Source organism: Lissotriton helveticus, chromosome 6 (genome assembly GCF_964261635.1).
Source record: "Lissotriton helveticus chromosome 6, aLisHel1.1, whole genome shotgun sequence".
Classification (NCBI taxonomy): Eukaryota; Metazoa; Chordata; class Amphibia; order Caudata; family Salamandridae; genus Lissotriton; species Lissotriton helveticus.
Genome location: NC_136067.1, coordinates 2,107,218,559 through 2,107,240,330, shown reverse-complemented (window position 1 = coordinate 2,107,240,330; position 21,772 = coordinate 2,107,218,559). Strand labels below are relative to the sequence as shown.

General features: G+C 44.3%; 1 protein-coding gene across 1 annotated transcript; it reads left to right on the top strand.

The window, feature by feature from the left end:
* The first annotated feature begins 2,522 nt into the window (after positions 1-2,522).
* On the top strand, positions 2,523-3,923 carry LOC144763065 (uncharacterized). The gene has a single exon (XM_078648367.1). It carries the CDS (start codon positions 2,613-2,615, stop codon positions 3,921-3,923), a length of 1,311 nt encoding a protein of 436 aa, XP_078504493.1. The 5' UTR covers positions 2,523-2,612.
* The last annotated feature ends 17,849 nt before the right edge of the window (positions 3,924-21,772 follow it).

Sequence of the window (21,772 nt, the reverse complement as noted above, 5' to 3'; positions counted from 1 at the left end):
GTTAGGTAGTCCCATGCAGGAGTTAGGCGGGTTGGAGTGCCAACTGCTAGCCCTGTGTTAGCCAATGGGGCAATTAACTTTATCCACAGCAAAAAACAATTTTGAAGTGTTACTGTTAAAATAAAACTAATATATCTTAAAAAAAAATACAGCTCCCTTCCTTAGGGCTGTATAGGCCCTCCTTAGGCGAGACTTATACATAGTCTTAAGTTAAGGGATAGGCTGACTTTGCCATTGGTGTGAAAGGCAAAGTTGAACTCAGTGAATGCGCTGTCCTGGCAGGCTGCGAGCCATTTTCTACCTTGTCACACACAGGGTGGCACAATCAATGCTGCAGCCCTGGTTACCATATAATAGGGATTTATAAGTATGTCAGTCCTTGCCGATTGGGGGGTATCCAATTTGACATGCAGTTTGTACAGGGTCAGAACACTGGCACTGGTGTCTAGTTTGCAGGCGTCAGTGCACTCTCAGATTAAAAAAATAGCAGCTTCAGTCCAGAATTGTGGGGGTGAACTGCAGAAAGAGGCATTGAATTTCAGACACCCACTAAAATTAATGGGAACAGCTGTGTAGTAACTGAATGTAAGGGAAAGGCAGTCATCAGACCCCCTGGGTGCAAGGGATGGGGACATGAGAGAGACACTTAACAGAATTCATGGGCATCACTGATGCTTCCTTCCACTCTGCTGTGACTACCACTAATAGACTGAGCATCATTCCACATTCAGACGCATATAGGACACATTTGTTATACACTGCACCTAAGAAATAACTGTCAGACAGATTGATGAAGATAACCTTGCAAATAGAGATTGTCACTTGAAAAGATAGGTACATTAATTGATAGAATAAAAGAGTTGCAAAGATAAAAGTTGCATTGATAGAGAGACAGTAGACAGATAGGTTGATAGACCGGTAGATACATACATAGAAGGACAGGTAGATAGACGGGTAGTTCGATACACACAGATATTGATAGTTAGGATTGCAAAGATGGAAGGCAGAGCCCAGAGTCAATTAGTAATGTAATAATAAAATATCTATAGAATCATGGCAAGCAAGTGCACTGAAAGCAAACTAGAAAGACCTAGAAGCAGGACATAAAGATTAGTTTGGTTTACAAGCATAGCTGTAATCCTCGATTAAAATGCATACAGGAGTGCAAGTATAAATGCATTTCATTGTGTGCATTTTAAAAAGTGAATTACTTAATAAAGAATAGATTCAAATGGAAAACATCTGCTATACTCTGATAAAGCAGCAATCGGGTAAACAAAGCCAGCTACAGAAGGAATTTACAGCATCATTTGCAGCCGGCAGGAACTGATAAAGTGGCTGAAGTAGGCAGGCCACTGCCCCATGCTGTATTGTGTAGTGGGCAGATGCAAAATGTGAATGGCATAACAACTGACCAATGGATGGAGAGTTGAAACTGCTTTAAGTAAGTAAATCATATATGTATTTTGTAAAATAAAAGTTCCTGGCTAACACCAGACTAAAGGTATAACTGTGCATTCGTAATTCTGTAGGTGTGCACGTTTGTGGAGAAAAATGTGCATACCTACAGAATGATGTAACAGACGCCACCTCATTGCACCTTATGGTTTTCTGTTTTTTTTATACTGTGCATCATTGGGAAAGCTGTACGTATAAAAGGTGAGAGTTATTGACTCTCCTACTGTGTGTTTCAAATGGATGTCAGATGGTCAGAGCCTCGGATCTCCGGAGTAACACTATGTGGTAAATGCTCAGATTACCTGCCCGGGTCCTATCCCAGGGTCTCTGATACTATAAAGGACTACCTTGCATCAGTTGCTTATGTTTACCGCTGTTATTGGCATGCTCTGCATTATTTGTTAGGCTATGTGATAGTAGGAAGTATTCCCTGGATAAGAAGGGAGGCATCTTGTTGCTATGAATTGAACATTGTAGTGTGTCGTGGGTGAGGGTCTCACTCGCTGAACCGGAACCTTCTCTGGTGTCTTGGTTTCACCTCAAGTCCACACTCTTAAATAGAAGGGAATCCTGGAAGGATGATATGCCCTTACTCTGCCTACTGCATCTTTACATTGAAAGTGTAATCTAGAATTTCTTCATCGCACCTGTCTATATGGACAGTTAAGTCTCATTAAATGGCAATAGGTTTTTCTGATGGGCGCTGCATTTAAGCTTATTCAGTGTTTCTTTTTCTTAATCTAACAGGTGAAAAAAATGCAGTGATGAACAAAAATGGTAAAGGCATTAAGCATCACTTGTGTAGGAAGTGATGTAAAACCCGTATACCTCAAAATCTCTTTGCTGGAAGGCTAATGCCTCGCCAACGTCTTTCTGCAGCAGGAAACCTACACTGCCTAATGAGGTCTTTACTTGGCTTTTGGAAATCAGCTGCTGAACATTGAAGACATAACACACTGAGATATTGAAGCAAGTCTGAGGTGCTCATTACGAAGGAACCTGGTATCAGAAAGAACACACAGGAGAGAAGTTAAATGAATATAAAGATTGTGACAAATCTTTTATTAGACCGAGAAACAGCAAGTGCATCATGCGAAACTTCCTGCTGGAAAAAAACATATATATGGACTGACTGTGGAAAAGTGTTCTTTGCAATGAAAGACCTAATGCAGCATCAGAGGGTCCACATACAGGAGAAACCATATCAATGTACAGAATGTCATGAAGTGTTTCGAATCAAGGAGACTCTAGATCGGCATCAAGAATTCCACACTGGGGAGAAACCGTATGAATGTATTGAATGCTGTAGAGCATTCATTAGAAAGGAACAACTAGAGCTTCACCAGAAAGTCCATACTAGGGAGAGACCATATCACTGTACAGAATGTGACAAGGCGTTTACTACCAAAGGAAACCTAGGAAAACATCAGAAAATCCACACTGGGGAGAAACCGTATGAATGTACAGACTGTAATAAAGTGTTCAGATGGAAGGCAAACCTAAAGGAGCATCAACAAATCCACACTGGGGAAAGACCGTATGAATGCACAGAATGTGACAAGACATTTTTTATCAAAGCAAGCCTAAAACAACATCAAAAAAGCCACACAGGAGAGAGACCATATCAATGTACAGAATGTGACAAAGCATTTATAACAAATGTAGAGCTGAAGCGCCACCAGAGAACCCACACTGGGGAGAGACCATATCATTGTACAGAATGTGACAAGGCATTTATTTCCAATGGAAACCTAATGAAACATCTGAAAGTCCACACTGGGGAGAAACCATATGAATGTACAGAATGTGACAAGGCATTTATTACCAATGGAGACCTATGGCGACATCGGAGTGTCCACACTGGGGAGAAACCATATCAATGCGGAGAATGTGAAAAGGCATTTGTAGCAAATAGACAGCTACAATGGCATCTGAAAACCCACACTGGGGAGAAACCATTCCAATGTACAGAATGTGACAAAGCATTTATATCAAGTGGAATGCTGAAGCAACATCAAAAAGTCCACACTGGAGAGAGGCCATTCAACTGTACTGAATGCGAGAAGGCATTTATTGTTAAGTCACGTCTAAAGCAACATCAGAGAGTCCACACTGGGGAGAAACCATATCAATGTACTGAATGCTACAAGGCATTTATAACCAAGAGAACGATGAGGCAACATCAGAAAACCCACACTGGGGAGAAATCATATCCATGTAGTGAGTGTGACAAAGCATTTAAAAGAAATGACGAGCTGAAGAGACATCAAAAAGTCCACACTGGAGAGAGACCATTCAAGTGCACTGAATGCGAGAAGGGCTTTATTATAAAAGCACGTCTAATGCAACATCAGAGAGTCCACACTGGGGAGAAACCATATGAATGTACGGAATGTGACAAAGCATTTATTACAAATGGAAAGCTAAAGCAACATCAGAAAATCCACACTGGGGAGAAGCCGTAAGAATGTACGGAATGTGAGGAGATTTATTTGTAAGCCAAATTTGATTCAACATCGTAAGGTTCACTTAGGAGAGAAACCTTATCAATATACTGAAAGTCACGGAGCATACGCAACAAATGGAGCGCTAATGAAACAACAGGTAGTCTACGTAGAGAGAAATCCTGTGTATACACAGAATGTGTTAAAGTCTTCCATAGGAAGAATAAGCTAATGCAGCATCAACAAATCCACACTTGGGAGAAACCATATTAATGTACAGAATGTGACAGCATTTTTAACAAATGGAGAGCTAACGCAACCTCAAAAGTCCAAACTGAAAACTACACTGAATGTGGTGACACAATTATTTGAAAGAGATAGTTAAAACAACACCTGCAAGTCCACAGTGGGAAAAAACTGTATGAATGTAACAAAGTGTTCTTAATGATGCACCCTTATGAATGTACAGAAAGTGGCAACCCATGTATTAGAAGGGCACAGCCAATACATCATCAGAAGGTCCCCACTGGGAGAAACCATATCAGTGCACTTACTGTAACCAGGCATTTGTTAAAGAAGAAACATAACACAACATCAGAAAGTTTGCATGGGAGAGAAATGATATGACTGTACTGAATGCAACAAAGCATTTATTAGAAATGCACCATTAATGTACCATCAAAGTCCACACAGTGAAGAAAGTCATGACCCGAAGAACGCATATCTCAAAAAAGTTAGAACTAATACAACATCAAAAATTCCACCCTGGGGTGAAACCATATCAACGTCCTGAATGTGACAATTCATTTATTGGCAGTGCACAGCTAATACATTAACAGTAAGCCAACAAAGAGGAAAGCGTCATGACAGTGAAGAATGCATATCACTGCACTCAATGTGGCAAGCAGACCCCAAGCATAGATTTTCAAATTTGCAGAAAGGTAGTACAAAGGCAAAGCTAATGCAACATCATAAAGTAATTACTAGTGGGACACCAGTCCTTCACACAGGAGGAACGCCATATGAATATACTGAATATGACAAAGCAATCATTACAAAGGGGCTGTTAATGCAACATCGGAAAATTCACGGTTGAAAGTAACTGAGGCAATAAATGTGACCAGCTGCTGATCTGATAGTTCTTATTGGCAGAAACAACTTTTTTCAAAGCATTTTTTCAAAGGATGAACATAAAGTGTCAACGTGCCTTCCATGAAGAAACTGTGCCTGTCTTCAGTGTGACAAGACTTTCATTAAAAAGGAATAGCTGACACTTGATCAGAAACTATACGCTGGGGAGAAGCCATTTAAGTATTATTAACATGAAAGAGCATTTCCTTCAAACACTCTCTGATGAGGCATTAAAAAGGCCTCCCGGGTTTAAAATGTACTGATTGTGAAGTCTTTCATTTGAAACAGTAATCAGTTACTACAAAAAAAACACACCTGCTCACAGATCTAAGGGATGAAATACCTGAACAAAATGTGGAACAAAGGCACAGAAATAGTGGCAGTCATTGTAGGTGCCGAAGGATTGGTTAAGAAAACGTCCCAGGGCAACTTACTCATCACCCACAGAGGTGACAATTTTTCAAACTCCAGAGAGTATCAAACTTTCTCAGAATGCAAATGTTACAGAAGACAGCTAGATTTCTTTCCCTGTTCCTGCCTACTATGGCATAAGGACTATTTTGACTACCTTGTGATGAAACCTGACTGCCTATTTACTCAGTTATAGGAGATTTACTCTGCAAGGCCTTCAAGGCCTCGTATCCACAGTTTTGGGGACATTTGTGATCATGCAATTCAGAGTATGGTGTCTTGGAACTTATGTCCATGCTGTTTATTGTTGACATTTTGTTTCTTTCATTATTAATACTGCACAAGAGAGGACAATTGGAGTTTTGGGGTTGGTTGGAAGTTCGATGCCACTGACCCTAGAGGTTTGCAGCCCCTAAAGTGTGTGTGCATTAGGTGTATCGTTTAATATGGGACAGGAGCTGCCACCATTTGTACAGATCTTGTAGGACAGGTTGCTGGATAAGCGGTGAATAAGAGGCCTCTGCTTAGAGCAGTGATTACAATCTCCTATCCCATGTGTATTCTTTCTACTTCTGTACAGTGTAGTTTTTTAACATGCTGATCTGGAATAAAATGAACATCATCTGAAAGTACTGACTGCAATCCTAGATGTTTAAAAATGGTAACCTTTCTAATAAAATGTGGTGTACATAGTTATTTTCTTTTCTAAAGCATTGTAACGTTCATTCAGGCTATGCCTGTGCAATATGAAAAAAACAAATAAATACATCTCTTTGCCTGAATAGGGAAAGACAAAGCAAAGGCCTTATCTCCCCACAAGCCTTGTTCCAAAAGGATAAACACTGTGGCCACCATTAGAGAAATATGGCAGGGGGTTAATGAGGAGAATCAACTCAGGATTTCTGTTTAGAGGTCATGCAGAGGGCCTAGAAATGTCAGCAGTGTGTACCCGACCCGTTAGTCTCATAAAATCTGAGTACCTAGTCGATGGACCATCCTGAAGACATTAATACTTGTATAGAGACTATTAAAAACTGGAAGCTTCTCTTTCCTTGTTTATAAAAATCAAACTGTTGTTAATTCTGCAGTGAATAAGGCTTGCCCTCGTGCTATAAAGAATGTTAAAGAGGGAGGCACTCCGTGTGTGAGCTAGAAAAGGTCTCCCGCTGCCTACAATTCACCCGCTACTAATCCTTAATGAACACCCACAGTTTCAAGACAAGTTACATCTCATTGATATGGAAGCACAGGCTTACATCACTACTGTTATATCCAACACTGTGGCACATCACATGAGTCTGGGCAATAATATGATTGCTTCCAGTTTAGCCACCATGAGGCTAGACTGCAAAACTCTGCTAAGGTTACTAAAGCAATGTGGCTAGGGGTTTGTTGGGACAGCTGTTTGGGTGACTGTTACTAGAACACAGGAGACGCAGGGTTTTCATAGCAGAAATACTTCTGACCCTACAGAAAAGCTTAGTGAAAGGAGGGGGGTCATAACTTCAGATTCGACTGTTTGCCTGTAATGTGAGAGGGGTTAATGACCACCACAAGGTCCAACTGGTGACTGCATACCTCAATAGGCCTACAGTGGATGTTGCATTCATTCAGGAGATGCATGCTGCTTCAGTGGGGGTTAATCATTTTTCCAAAATTTGGAGTCTGTACCTCTATTTCTATTTCTCAGTCATTATGGAAGTGGCCATATGGGTTAATCAAGGCTTAAGGTTCCGGTCTCTGGACATATTCTTGATGGAGAGGGTTAGTACTTAGTTGTGAATGGTTTGTTGGGTTCGGCACGCATTTCATTGATCAATATATGTGGGCTGCAATTTGCTGATCCTGCTTTTTTCCATTTATTTTCTCACTAAAGTTGGGAACAGGCTTGTGACCTCTTCCCCTCGCTTTGTAAATTGTTGAGAATACTTAATGCTGTAAACTGATGTAGGGATCGAATTTACGATAAACATATTATTGGCCTAATATATCCAATATCTATCATGAAAAGATATACTTGATTAATTAGAATAAAGCGCATATAGTTTGTCTTCACACATTCTCTTATACCAGGGTAATACTATTGACACGGCTAAAGCCATTTTTTTTCGTTTCTCTGATGTGCAAAGCGGTTTCCCTGAAAGCACGCGACTATGTCTTTCTTCCCTATTTCATGGCGTCAGCCAAACTATGGTCGATGCCTTCTAAGCAGTGGCTCAAGGGAAACTCAAGGTCGCACCTGCCTTTCTTGCGGGATGCGTACATTCTCACAAAGCTCGTTCTTGTACTCCCCGTCTCTGGATAAACTGGGAGGCACCCGGCTGTACTGCCCCCGGAATAGCTGAGGCCTAGGATACTAGCAATCAATTGTGCCTTATATGGGTATTCCTCTTGGCCTGTTGACAAACTGTGTTTTTCCTTGTAGGATGTGATTCGTGATGTGTGAAACGTATATATGCTTTGTACTTTGAACATGTAACCAGTCTCCTCTACGCACCTTCGAGGTTGTGTAGACCGGGGCTCCCCTGTCAGGGTTTTGTATTTGATGAATAAACGATTGAACTTTCTCCATTGCCGACTGAATTACTATTTAGTATTTAAGAATATATGGGTTATTGGTAAGTGTGACCCATTAAGATAAGTTTTGATTCCTTCAGTTGGCGACTCCGCCGGGACTCCGCGATAGGGTCGTCCCCTCCTGTAAACAGGAGTAACGGGACAAGGAGGAGTTCTGGCCGAGTGGGTGGACAGAAAAAGGATCCTGATTTGAGACACCCGTTTGTGGCACGAATACAAGCCACTCCCCTCTCGAGCCCAGCACCCCTCCCAGCTGTTGAAAACCCTATGCCGGAGTCCTACAGGCTTAACCCGAGAGAAGAGCAGACTGTGTCGGTCTGTTTAGGTGTTGGCAGTGGAGAATTCGCAATCGACCTGAGTGCACCAGGTGAGTGATCTTTGAAATCGAACTAGGATAAGACTCACTTCGAGGAAGTGTTTCTTTTTGGATTTACGGTTAACCGTTTTTGTTTGAAGGTGGCTGGGGAAGCCGGACCACGAGGGAATCGGGAAATTTATCGTGGCGGCGAAGGGGCTGCATGAGTAAGTGACCTCACGGACTTGTTTTGTGATTAATTGAGACCATCTCTGATGCCTTAGCGGAGTACGGTGTTGCTCGCTTGGCCGGATTCTCTCTGGGACAGATCTGGGAGCAACTGGGTAAGCTAGGGGTCTGGAGACGTGTCCAGATACCCGGCCCAACCAGAACAGGACCCTGGGGTGCCCTGTGAGAGAGTTTGAGGTTTACCTATCTGAGGGTCTTGGAGCACTCTAAGCGATTGGCTCTTTTGTGAATCTGTTGGTCTAGAATTCTTTTGAATCGATTTCCCGAATAGGAGTCGACGGGCTCTGTTCGTATTTGAAGACGTCATTTGCATTTGAATAGGTTTCGAGAATTGATTGCCTTGCACTGTCTTACAGCACTTTATTGTAATAAGTGAATGAGTGAAGTATTATGAAAGGATGTGTCCGATTGAGTACGTGTGATTATATGTGAAAGGAGCGAGTTGATTAAAACAATGCCGTGTTTCAGTAAGATGTGTTTTGGGTGCTGTTGTCGGAGAGGTACACAGCTCGAAGAAAGACAGCCTGCCCCTCCCGAAGGCAGCCCAAGCTTCGATATGTATACGAAACATGGATTACAGCCAATTTTGTTTAATACTTTGTGGAATAAGTATACCAGGGACAATTCGGATTTGCAATGGTCTCTTACGGGGTCTTTTGATGAGAAAAAGACAAATTATATACAGAATAAATTGTTTATGAAAAAGAGTCGACAGTCAATGTTTGACTCCTTGAACTTATGGTTAAAGGAGGCAAAAAGACGACGAATCAGGGAAGAGAAGTTGGGGAAGATGAAGTCGGGTCAAACTATTACACAAAAAGCTATAGCATATGATAAAGATAAAGTAGAGAAGAATATCGAACAAATGGATAGGCAGTTTAGGCTAGAGACTGACAAAAGCTATGTAGCTAGACCAGAGATGAATTGGAAGAATTATTGGAAACCCGACCGCCTCCCCCTTATGCTCCGCAAGGTGTGTATCCAGCCGTGCCTGTGGTACGAGGCGACCAGGCGAGTGCCGGTGCAGCTGCCCGGCCATTACCGGGTATGATTGCCACGGCTCCCGTCAGCAGGGTTGGATCGGACATTCCGGTTTCCCCTCCTTCTCTTCGATTAACTACCTCACCCTTAGTATCCCTTCGGCCGGACGCGGCTGTCCCTTCTCCTTTACACCCTGTATTTCTTTCTCCTCCAACACTGACCTCATTAGACCTTCAAAAAATGATTGGCCCAGGTGCCACACCCAAGCGACCGATGTCTGACTCGAGTGATCAACGAGCTTTCACTCGGTCGCTGTTAGGAGCAGCAGAGAGAAGGGTTATTATACTTCAAGCTTCCCAGTGGATGCGAAATTCTATTTATACCTTAGAAGACATTTGGAATACTATGAAGGATTTTGAACCGGTTGCACAACAACTGGCTCTAGAAAGCATGGCGATCCGATTGATTTCACTATGGGAACAATGTTTTGAGGAAGGATTGCCTCCTCAAATACTACGTGACATCAGGGATCATGCTCATAAATTTCATCTTCAAATTGAGGAGGTATATCAGAATGTTAACACTCTTTTAAGTTATAGGGATAGGGTGCACCGAAAAAGCGCTGAATGGGGAACGCCTCACCCCATGAGAGAGGTGCATCCCCTCTTTTTCACTGAAGTACCTGAAATAAAAGATGCTAATAATGTGATAACTAGGGCCAGGGAGGACCAGGCTTCAGGAACAATGGGTTTATACCCCTTGGAAACGAAGTGAAGTGCTTACATTAAAAGCCCAGTTACCAGATCCTCGTAAAAATCCAACAGCTTATTATAAAGAATTGACCGAAGCTGCCAATTCTGCTATCATGACTATAGCTGATATTGAGCTATTTTTTGGTCTTCTAATTCCAGTTGATATTTGGAGGCAGATTCATGATACTGACCATATCCCCGAGTTAGGAGGGACATGGAATCAATTAAAGGATTGGGACAAGGAACGAAAACCAGGAGAGAAGCCCCGGGATGAAATATTAGCCGTGCCCGAAAAAATTGTTACATTCATGAAAACGCTTTTACCTCCAAGAAAGGTAGATTGGGACAAATTAACAGCATGTAGACAGAAGAAGGACGAAAGTGTGTCCGACTTCTTTACTCGGTTCGAGAAGGTGTTTATAGATTTCAGTGGACAGGACCTTTCAACGGAAGGGGGAATCCGACTATTTGTCAACAGGTATGTTACTAATCTACTCCCAGAGGTGATGTTTCGCCTTTAGTCGTCTGAAAGTACATGGACTACAGCTGCACCGTCCGTCATTCTTAGTATGGCCCAATATTACGAGCACCAAGAGAACGAGAGTAAGGACAGATTGGAAAAGAAAACGAAAGATTTAAAAACAAGGGTGTTATTGCAACAAGTTAGCAGAGGTCAAACGACAGGATGGGGAGTACGAGGCTCGTATCAAAGGGGCCAGTCGGCGGGGAGAGGAAGAGGGGGCCCGTCGAATATTGGGATAAACCAATGTTCCTATTGTAAAGAAGAGGGACATTGGAGAATGGATTGCCCTCTGCTACAAGGTCGACATGGACCCAGTAGGGGTCGAGGAAGAGGCCGGGGAAATATAGATCGAAATAGTATGAGGAGAGAGGAAGCGCAGCATGAGGGTTCTTGTAAAAATCACTTTGACAACCCCCAAAATAGACAATATTACAATTAAAGCTATCAGAATGACAGATACGTAGACCAGGAGTATGCATGAGACAGCCAAGGACAGAGCAGGGGCCGTATTGCAGTACCAGTGGACCAAGAGGGACCTTATGTAAAAGGAGAACTATTGGGCACATCAGGGAAGTTTTTAGTAGATACTGGGGCGATGAGTAGTTCAGTCGCCCAGGTTCTGGTCCCAGGTGTCAGGTTTCGCCTTGCCTGCGCCTACATTGCCCATTCAGAGGTTAAGACTACGTTTCCCATTACCCTTAGCGGCGCTGCTAGGAAGTTACTTTAATGTCTGTTGCACTCTTCCTGGTGCGTGTTATTCCGGTTCCTGCTCTGTTTTCCTGACGTGGGAGCGGCTGCTCCGCACGTCGATCCCTAGAGGCTGGAACTTTTCGTGTAATCGTTTGTGCCCGATCCCTCGAGGAAGGCGTCTGGACATTCTTGGAGTCTCCTTTCACCGGGGACGTTGTTTTACCGAAGTCCGGTGGTAAGTGCTGAGACTCTGCGAGTTTCACTGAGTTGTGTTGTTATTGCCACGATGTCCGGGCTATGTGTTGACTCAATCTGCTTCTGAGTTCCAAGAAGCGGAGAGACTTCTTTCGTGTTTCTGGAAACATTAATTTACCTTTTTTGCTTGATGGCTCTAATTCCAAGGAGGGGTATTGATTCAATTTAGAAACACACGGAAGATCTCAAGGGTCTTGTAAAATATTGCTAAGGTCGGTACCTATTTCTGGTATACAGACTCAAAGATACCTAATGGTTATCTCAAGTAGCATAGGAGAGAAAACAAAGTGATCTTAACATAAAGGAAAAGAAACCCATCAGCCCACCAATTGGCGGAACCTCATCATCTGGGTTTTGTGGAAAAGAATGATGTCCGCTAGACACCTCCTCAGTACATTCAATGAGGACTGCTAGAATCGGATCATCAGATGAAGAAAGAATGCCATCAACCAGAAGATGAGTATTTTGAAGGCTGATAGAGTAGGTTGCAGTGCTCCAAAAAGTGTAAACAGAATTAGTGATAATTTAAAAATGCCTGTTTGGATGACTAAAGAACAATTTTAATAGGTGTGACCATCCAAACGGCATATTTAAAAGCAGAGTGAATATAGTGTTTTAAAGATATTAATATTCATCAAAGATATAAGCTGGTCGACATGTTTCAGCCCCTCCGGGCTTTCATCAGTACCTATGATGTTCACTACTGCAACACTTACCACAGAACGTGATAAAAAAGATTGTGTAGACCTACCAGTTTGTATGGTCTTTTAATCCATGAACTCTCCTATGGAACAAGACACAAAAAGAAGAAATATACACAAAACAAAACCAGTCACAAATTTTTTTTTTTTTGACAAGCATATTTGATGTGTTATACTAAGTGTGTCCACATGGGTATAATGGGTATAATCCACTCACCCATCATTGTAGGGAGGAAAGGCCTCACCTCTCCTGGCGCTCGCTCAGGACAAGGAGGCCACGCACTGAGTAGAAAAATATTTTTTATTTACATATATTGACTATGTACCTTAAAAACAATAGAATGAAGACAGTCAGGCAGAAAAAGGGGCCAATGGGTACTGTGAATAGAGACTCTTCGACATATTCCCATATACTTAGTTCAAGATGGCAATGAACATAAGTTATCAAAAAAAAACTTTTAGGGGGAGGAGCCAAGATGGCGTCCGGAGCAGACCTGTAGGCTCCCGGCTCCTTCAGCCTGTTACCGTCGCTCCGTGATCCTGGCATATATCCTGATGCATTTCACTACCAGATGGAGAGCGGCGCGGCGCTGATTCCAGAGGTGTGATCCTGGTCTCTCGACCTGCCCGGTGGCCGGAGATAGCCGCGGTGATGCCCGCAGCCCGGGAGCCCGTCTGCACAGGGGCTCTTTGCCGTTCCCCAGAGACCTGATGGCGGCCAGGATACCTTATCGGCACTGAAGACCTGGGCTCTGGTGGGGACCTCACGGAGCACTGTCTGTGCTGCGACGCGTGCGGCGATTGCAGAAGGAGGCCAGGAACGAGCACTTATGGAGCTGAGGCACCCTATCGCAGCACATCCTTTGTTTGGGGCAGATACGGACGGAGAGTGTTGCACGGCCATGTTTGATAGCCTGTGCTAGCCAAGCCCCGCGCCTCGCTACCCCCTATGATACGGGGCGCCTCTCCGCGCTGTGTGCCTTACTGGTGCTGTACTTTATAAATGCTTTAGCCCCGCAATGACGCTCGCCTGGGCCACAACTATCCTGTGATTTCCCCGGACTTTCGCCGTGATGGCTTTGTTGGAGGCACCGAGGTATGGGGGAGGGCGCCCGTCCCTGTCACTGGCCTGTGTTACCCCGCCTGCGACGGGGTCAGATTCTCAAATACCCCCCTTGGGAGGTGAGAGCCCGGGGCTTCAGCCTGCAATTTCTCTCACAACCCTCCTGACTGCCCTGCATGTCCTCCGCGCTGATATGCGCCTAGGCTGCCAAGTGCTGTGGAAGAAGCTGGACGACATGGCGTCGTCGCTGCGATGGGACTGCAATATACTGACCCCGCCACGTCTACCCTCGTCTCCGCTTGCGCTTCATTGCGATACAGTGCTTCCTTCAGCCTGCGGGACAGAGGTGCTCGCTCCCGAATTGACCGGTGCCCGAGATTGTCTGTCTGCTGCCTTTACCAGAGATACTTTGTTTCTCCTTTCACCGGAGAGTGTAACATTGTTGGACTGCTCGTCGCGAGTGCCTTGGGGCATTTTTACACCGTTGTCGACCTCATCACGGGCCCCTGGATTGTGCCCTCCAACTTTGCATTCAAAGAACTCGTATGCTCTGCAGGTTCCTAGGGAACTCACTACTACAGCTGCTGGAGTTACTGTTGGATCTCGACGGCCATTTTGTGTTCCTGCGACACTCACACTCTCTCTGTTGCCTTATTGTTTCTCTGCTTCGCTGTGGCTCAGCCTGGTGGGATTCCGACGCTCGGGACAGGGTTGATGACTTTTTCCCTATTGACACTGACTGTCCGCTTGGTTGTGACCCCGGACTGATACATTGTTCGATGTGTTGATTATGCATTCTGTGAGACTTCTACCTATTCCGTACTGTCTCTCCTGTTCTGTGCGCTGGCCTCTCCCTTCATTTCAAGTCGCAAGTATTGTGTTCTATCATTTTTGGTTCCTCTCTGTGGGGCGACTGTTGTTTTGCGGGCGGGTTGCTCGGGGACGGAAGATGCGGTTGATGGCTATTGAGCCTATATTTGTTTCCATATTATTCCTATGTTGTGGAGGGGATCGACACTTATGGAGGGTCATGTACTATCTAATGGGACGGGGGTTTGCCTGTGAAGGGTGGCGTCCATTTTATTTCTCTTTGTCTCTGCACTGCCTGGGGCGGCCATCTTAGTCTTTGCTCTGGTTGGGGCGGGTTTCGGGCAGGTACCATGATGTAGTGATCGTTTGCAACTTATATGACACTAGGGGGTCCCGGGTATTCACTTGCATTGGCCTATTTTCTGTGATTTATACCTATGGCGCCTTTTTGGCGCGTATCAACGCTTCAGTTCTTCACATCTGTTTTCCTTCTTGTTTCTCCTGACACCTTCGATCATGATTTGGGACTGCTCATATCCGGTTGTCTATTTTACACATGGGGGGGTGTTTTATGGGTCCGGTTTGCGCTCTTGTGTACCGCATTTGTAACCCCCTTGTTTTTCGGCCTGTGTCCTTCTAGACTCTAATGACGTCTGTATCCTTTTTGGCTGGATGTCCGGGAGATCTGTTATTTTATTGGCTCCTCCCCACCTTCTTCTTTAATGGGGATCCGGGAATGTCTTTCCTTGCTCCCTTTATCACTTGTGAAAGTTTTTTCTTTACCTTTTCTCCTCTTCATGAGTGAGAATCTTATTTCTTTTCTTTTCTTTTCTTTTCTTTTCTTCTCTATATTTCGGGTTCTTTAAAGGGCGACAGGCACTTTACCGGGGGGGGGTAGGCCGTAGCCTCCGGATTGTTGTAGGGTGGGGGGGTGGATTTAGTTTTTCTTTTTGGTTTCTATGGGCCTTGTTTTTTCTATCGTTTCTGCGCTTTCTTGTCCCTTTTTCTGCTCTGGGTCTGACAAGGGATTAGTGGGGAGTGGGTGGCACTGTAGGTGGTGCGTAAATGTGTACTGATACTCCTGCTGTTCGGCATTATATTGCAATACCGTGGAATGTTTATCTCTACTGTTGATCTTCATTATGCTACCTGCCCAGGTTGTGAAGTTATTGTATGGACTCAGCTCTTCTTGCATCTATTCTTCATTGATTTTCTTTAGATTAAATTTAAAACTTAAACCTCATTGCTCCTACCCTTGGCGACGTGTTCTTGTGTATTGTGACTGTTCCTGATTGATGCTATATTGTTTGATGCCGCTGAGGAATTGCATTGCTTACATTTTGTGCCTACAGTATCGTGGCCGGCCTGCTGGTTGTAGGCCCGTATTTGTTTTTCTTTTAAATGCACAATAAAGGTTTTTAAAAAAAAAAAAAAAAAAAAAAAAAAAAAAAACTTTTAGTAAATTGGAAGGCGAGGTATGGCTATAGCGCCTCTCAATAAGGTGGATCTATTTCAAACTATAGAGAGGCCAACAGAACCAATACAACTACTACGCGCAGCACTCAGTTACCTATCCGTCGTTGCCTCGGTCTGGCAACTGAGCCGAGGGGAAGGTAGTGAGGCTGCGTGTAGTCGGTGGTTAAGAATGTCTCGCGCGGACCTTATTGGAAACTCACTTCAGGGTTGGCTGTTTCCTGATTGGCTAATAGATGTAGCGAAGAAGCCTCTAGCCACAAGGTAGAAAAGAACAAAGTATCGCTATCGCTGATGTTAAAGCTGTAATGATTGGGCTGTAATAGCGGAACCAGAAACTAAATGAGTGCCGGTCTTCGCTGTAAACACATATCCGACTTCTAAAGAGTTTCTCATTGGTCGGTGATCTCTGCCGGAAACTACAGCCGTAGAGAAGGCAGTCCGACACTGGAGTGCTGCGTGTTCGACCAAGGGTGGAACTTTTGGCAGACCGCCATGAAAAATCCATATCTAAAAACCACTGATTGGTTGCGCTAACACAGAGACGCACACGCTGGGTGAACTCCTTTGGAATGCACATAGACAAACCACCACAGAACCGCTAAGTAGCGGTTTCCAGATTTACTGTTTGGTTATGATTACACATAGATGCATACGCTGGGGCACACTAAATAAAGTTATTCAAAAAACGTATTTGCAGAAACACCGGAGTTGTCCCGTATGTAAACTCACTGGTACCTACAAACACACTGTGGTGCAGGGAACGTAATGTCCCATGGAATAGTCCTCTATTCCTTGTGATCTTAATCATTAATCATTAAGTATGGCACGCGCCCCGGAGTAACGCGAAGCTGAGCATATATGTCAGATATGCCTGGTGTGTCACTTATTGGAAAGATGATGTACAGACAGTGAACAGCTTCCTCGAGAAAATGATGAATGTATGGTACCAAATGGCATCGAGAAATATATGCATATTTTGGATAAAGATATGCATAGTTAAGGCCAAACTAAAAAGTAAAGCCTATGTGGTCAAAAAAAGGGGGTAGGCAGCTATCATTTTCGATGGAGAAGTATACATATCTCATATGGAAGGAATTGTCATTCTTAGGCAAGTGTGTGCACAAAAACAGCTGATAATATACGGTAGTTTATGCGAAAGGATTGATTAAAGCTGTAACCAAGGTATTTCATCATTTAACCCCTCTGTGTCACATTTGAGTTTGAAAACCCATTTTTGCTCTTTTCTGAGCAGAAAATGAGAGATGTCACTCACATGTGGAGGTATAAACGGCTGTTTTAGTACTAGCCATTCTAATTCTTCTGCAGAGTGTTTCATGCTGAGAAAATGGGATGTCATCCGCGTGGCTTGTCGATTACATCTAATGGTACTTTTATGTTCTTGTATCCTCAATTTTATTTTTCTTGTCGTCATCCCTATATAGCGGAGGGCACACGGACAAGTGATCTGATAGATGAACCTCTCACTATTGTAGTTAGTGTGATGTTTTAACTGCCAGGGGCGTGCTGTGCCGATGTCAACTGACAGTGTTTTCTTGGTCTGGGGGCACACCGAACAATTGCCACAAGGATGGTGACCTTGTACCGGGGGAAGATTCCATAATCTAGATGTGGTGTCTCGGATCATATTTTTAGGTCTGGTATGGACCAGTTCATCTCTCAAATTAGTACTCCTCTTGAAGGAGAAAAGAGGCAACGGGATGTTGTCCCCTGCACTATTCAGGATGCGCCACTTTTGTCTGATAATCTTTTGTATCATCGATGAGGCAGTGCTGAAAGTGGTCACACAGGCTAGTCTATTGAGAGGTGGTTTCTCAACTGGAGGTGCAAGTAGTGCCTCTCGATGGTTATTAGAGGCTCTTTTGCATGAGTTTTTGATCAGCCTGCTAGAGTACAGACGCTGCTTCAGTTTCTTAGATAAGTCTTTGGATTGGATTTGGAAATCTGGTTTATCTGAGCAATTTCTTCGGACCCTCAGAAATTGCCCGAAAGGGAGATTTTCTCGAAGGGATCGAGGCCGTGATCCTCGCCGTGTTGGACAACCTCAGACGCAACGATGACAGAGGACAACCCCAGGCATTAGTCCTACTCGATCTATCGGCGGCATTCGACACGGTGGACCATAACATCTTAATCCACCGTGTCGAGTCCGCCGGAGTCTGTGGGGCTGCTCTGTCCTGGATAAAATCCTTCCTAGAGGAGAGGTCTCAGGCAGTCAGCCTGGGCCCTTTTTGCGCCACCAGCGTTTCGTCATCCTGTGGGGTCCCTCAAGGATCTTCCCTGTCTCCCCTCCTTTTTAATTTGTACCTTCAACCCCTCCTTCACTCTTTAGGTAAGTGGGATGTCACCGTGTTTAATTACGCGCATGATCTACAACTTATTTTTCCCTTAACTTCCCCTGACGCTGTCACTAACTTTCAGACGGCCTTGACACACATCCAGCATTGGATGAATCAAAATCAACTCAAGCTCAATCCGGGCAAGACTGAGCTCCTTCTTCCTGGGAGAAGTGCCCCCTACTGGGGCCCTCAGTACTGGCCTATTGAGCTCGGAACACCTCCTTCTCCTGCTGGCTGTGTAAAGAGCCTCGGGGTCCTGATCGATTCCGGGCTCACTCTCAAGGCCCAGGTGAGCGCAGTAACATCTTCCTGTATGTTCCAGCTATACAGGATACGGAAAGTCGCCCACCTCCTGTCGCCAGAAGCCTTGTTGCAAGTCTTAATAGCCTTGGTGATGTCCCGGCTGGATTTCTCCAATTCAATTTATCAGGGCCTCCCTAAATCTCAGCTGTCCAGGTTACAGCTCGTCCAAAACCAGGCTGCTCGGCTTGTTTTCAAAATCCCTAGATGGCAGTCGGCTCAACCTCTACTACGCCACCTCCACTGGCTACCAGTCAGCGAAAGAATCACTTTTAAGGTCCATTGCCTGGTCTTCAAAGCCCTCACTGGTCCCTCCCCTGCTTTTCTCAAGTCCCTAATCACCCCCTACTGTCCTTCTCGCACTTTGAGGTCCACCCACCTCCAGCTCCTAGTCGTCCCTCGTTTCAAACTCACTAGATCGGGCGGCCGCAGCTTTTCTTGTCTGGCCCCCAAGCTGTGGAACTCCCTTCCACTCTCACTCAAGTCTTCTTGCTCCCTCCTTTCCTTTAGGAAATCCCTAAAAACACTACTCTTCCCTCATCCTCACTAATTATCCTTCTACCATCCTCCAAATCCGATTAGCGCCAGGAAACTTATGGTGACAGTGCGCTCAATAAATTCATTATAACATAACATAACATAACCTAACATAACAGGATGATGACTGTCAAATCTCAATAGAGAATTGCGCGACATGGGTTTGCGATATAAACTGCTTGAGAGATGTCCTTCTTTGGGAATGATTAACAAATCCAGAAATGGAAGCTCCGTTTTGCTATAGTCTACAGTAAATCTGAGAAATGGATTCTGACTATTAAGCCAGGTCTGAAAAGCCAGTATTGACAGACTGTTTCCACGCCATACCACCAGAATGTCATCTATGTACCTCTTCCACAACACCGTCTGGTGGAAGTACGGGTTGTTGTGGTTGAGGACATGATGAGTCTCGAAATGGTGGACATATAAATTGGCCAAACTTGGCGCAAATTTACTGCCCATTGACGTCCCTGATGTTTGAAGATACAGAGAGTCTTCGAAACCAAAAAAGTTCTCAGTCATAGCAATCCTGGCTAAGTCCATAATAAAATGGATGGGTGTCATGCTGTCATGATTCGTGGTTTCCAAAAGTTCCCGTACAGTTTGTAGAGTTTCTGCTTGCGGTATACAGGTGTATAACGACTCTACATCGAAGCTGACAAGTATATCCAGATCAGTATCGAATTCTGTCTCGGGTAGTAGACGTAGGGCATCTTTGGTGTCCTGAAGATACGTTGGCATGGTCTTGACTAGAGGTGCCAGGAACACGTCTACAAAGGAAGATAATGGTTCCAGCAGAGAGCCAATGCCTGAGATTATGGGGCGTCCTAGGGGAGGTCTGGCTGTCTTGTGAATTTTGGGCAGCGTGTAAAAGTACGGAGTGATTGGATGTGTCGTGATGAGGAATTTTGCTTCTTGTGCTGTTATCCAACCCTCCGCACTTGCCTCTTCAACTAGATGTTTGATCTCAGTCATGAGTCTGGTAGTTGGATCTACATTGAGGAGTGTATAGGACTGACTGTTCCCTAGCTGTCTAAGGCACTCGGCCCGTGGTGTGCCGAGTGCCTTAGACAGCTAGGGAACAGTCAGTCCTATACACTCCTCAATGTAGATCCAACTACCAGACTCATGACTGAGATCAAACATCTAGTTGAAGAGGCAAGTGCGGAGGGTTGGATAACCGCACAAGAAGCAAAATTCCTCATCACGACACATCCAATCACTCCGTACTTTTACACGCTGCCCAAAATTCACAAGACAGCCAGACCTCCCCCAGGACGCCCCATAATCTCAGGCATTGGCTCTCTGCTGGAACCATTATCTTCCTTTGTAGACGTGTTCCTGGCACCTCTAGTCAAGACCATGCCAACGTATCTTCAGGACACCAAAGATGTCCTACGTCTACTACCCGAGACAGAATTCGATACTGATCTGGATGTACTTGTCAGCTTCGATGTAGAGTCGTTATACACCTGTATACCGCAAGCAGAAACTCTACAAACTGTACGGGAACTTTTGGAAACCACGAATCATGACAGCATGACACCCATCCATTTTATTATGGACTTAGCCAGGATTGCTATGACTGAGAACTTTTTTGGTTTCGAAGACTCTCTGTATCTTCAAACATCAGGGACGTCAATGGGCAGTAAATTTGCGCCAAGTTTGGCCAATTTATATGTCCACCATTTCGAGACTCATCATGTCCTCAACCACAACAACCCGTACTTCCACCAGACGGTGTTGTGGAAGAGGTACATAGATGACATTCTGGTGGTATGGCGTGGAAACAGTCTGTCAATACTGGCTTTTCAGACCTGGCTTAATAGTCAGAATCCATTTCTCAGATTTACTGTAGACTATAGCAAAACGGAGCTTCCATTTCTGGATTTGTTAATCATTCCCAAAGAAGGACATCTCTCAAGCAGTTTATATCGCAAACCCATGTCGCGCAATTCTCTATTGAGATTTGACAATCATCATCCTCGATCCCTTCGAGAAAATCTCCCTTTCGGGCAATTTCTGAGGGTCCGAAGAAATTGCTCAGATAAACCAGATTTCTAAATCCAATCCAAAGACTTATCTAAGAAACTGAAGCAGTGTCTGTACTCTAGCAGGCTGATCAAAAACTCATGCAAAAGAGCCTCTAACAACCATCGAGAGGCACTACTTGCACCTCCAGTTGAGAAACCACCTCTCAATAGACTAGCCTGTGTGACCACTTTCAGCACTGCCTCATCGATGATACAAAAGATTATCAGACAAAAGTGGCGCATCCTGAATAGTGCAGGGGACAACATCCCGTTGCCTCTTTTCTCCTTCAAGAGGAGTACTAATTTGAGAGATGAACTGGTCCATATCAGACTTAAAAATATGATCCGAGACACCACATCTAGATTATGGAATCTTCCCCCGGTACAAGGTCACCATCCTTGTGGCAATTGTTCGGTGTGCCCCCAGACCAAGAAAACACTGTCAGTTGACATCGGCACAGCACGCCCCTGGCAGTTAAAACATCACACTAACTGCAATAGTGAGAGGGTCATCTATCAGATCACTTGTCCGTGTGCCCTCTGCTATATAGGGATGACGACAAGAAAAATAAAATTGAGGATACAAGAACATAAAAGTACCATTAGATGTAATAGACAAGCCACGCGGATGACATCCCATTTTCTCAGCATGAAACACTCTGCAGAAGAATTAGAATGGCTAGTACTAAAACAGCCGTTTATACCTCCACATGTGAGTGACATCTCTCA

What these genes read in the sequence shown, in the direction of transcription:
- LOC144763065 (XM_078648367.1), top strand. Translation starts at nt 2,613, where the DNA reads ATGAAAGACCTAATGCAGCATCAGAGGGTCCACATACAGGAGAAACCA.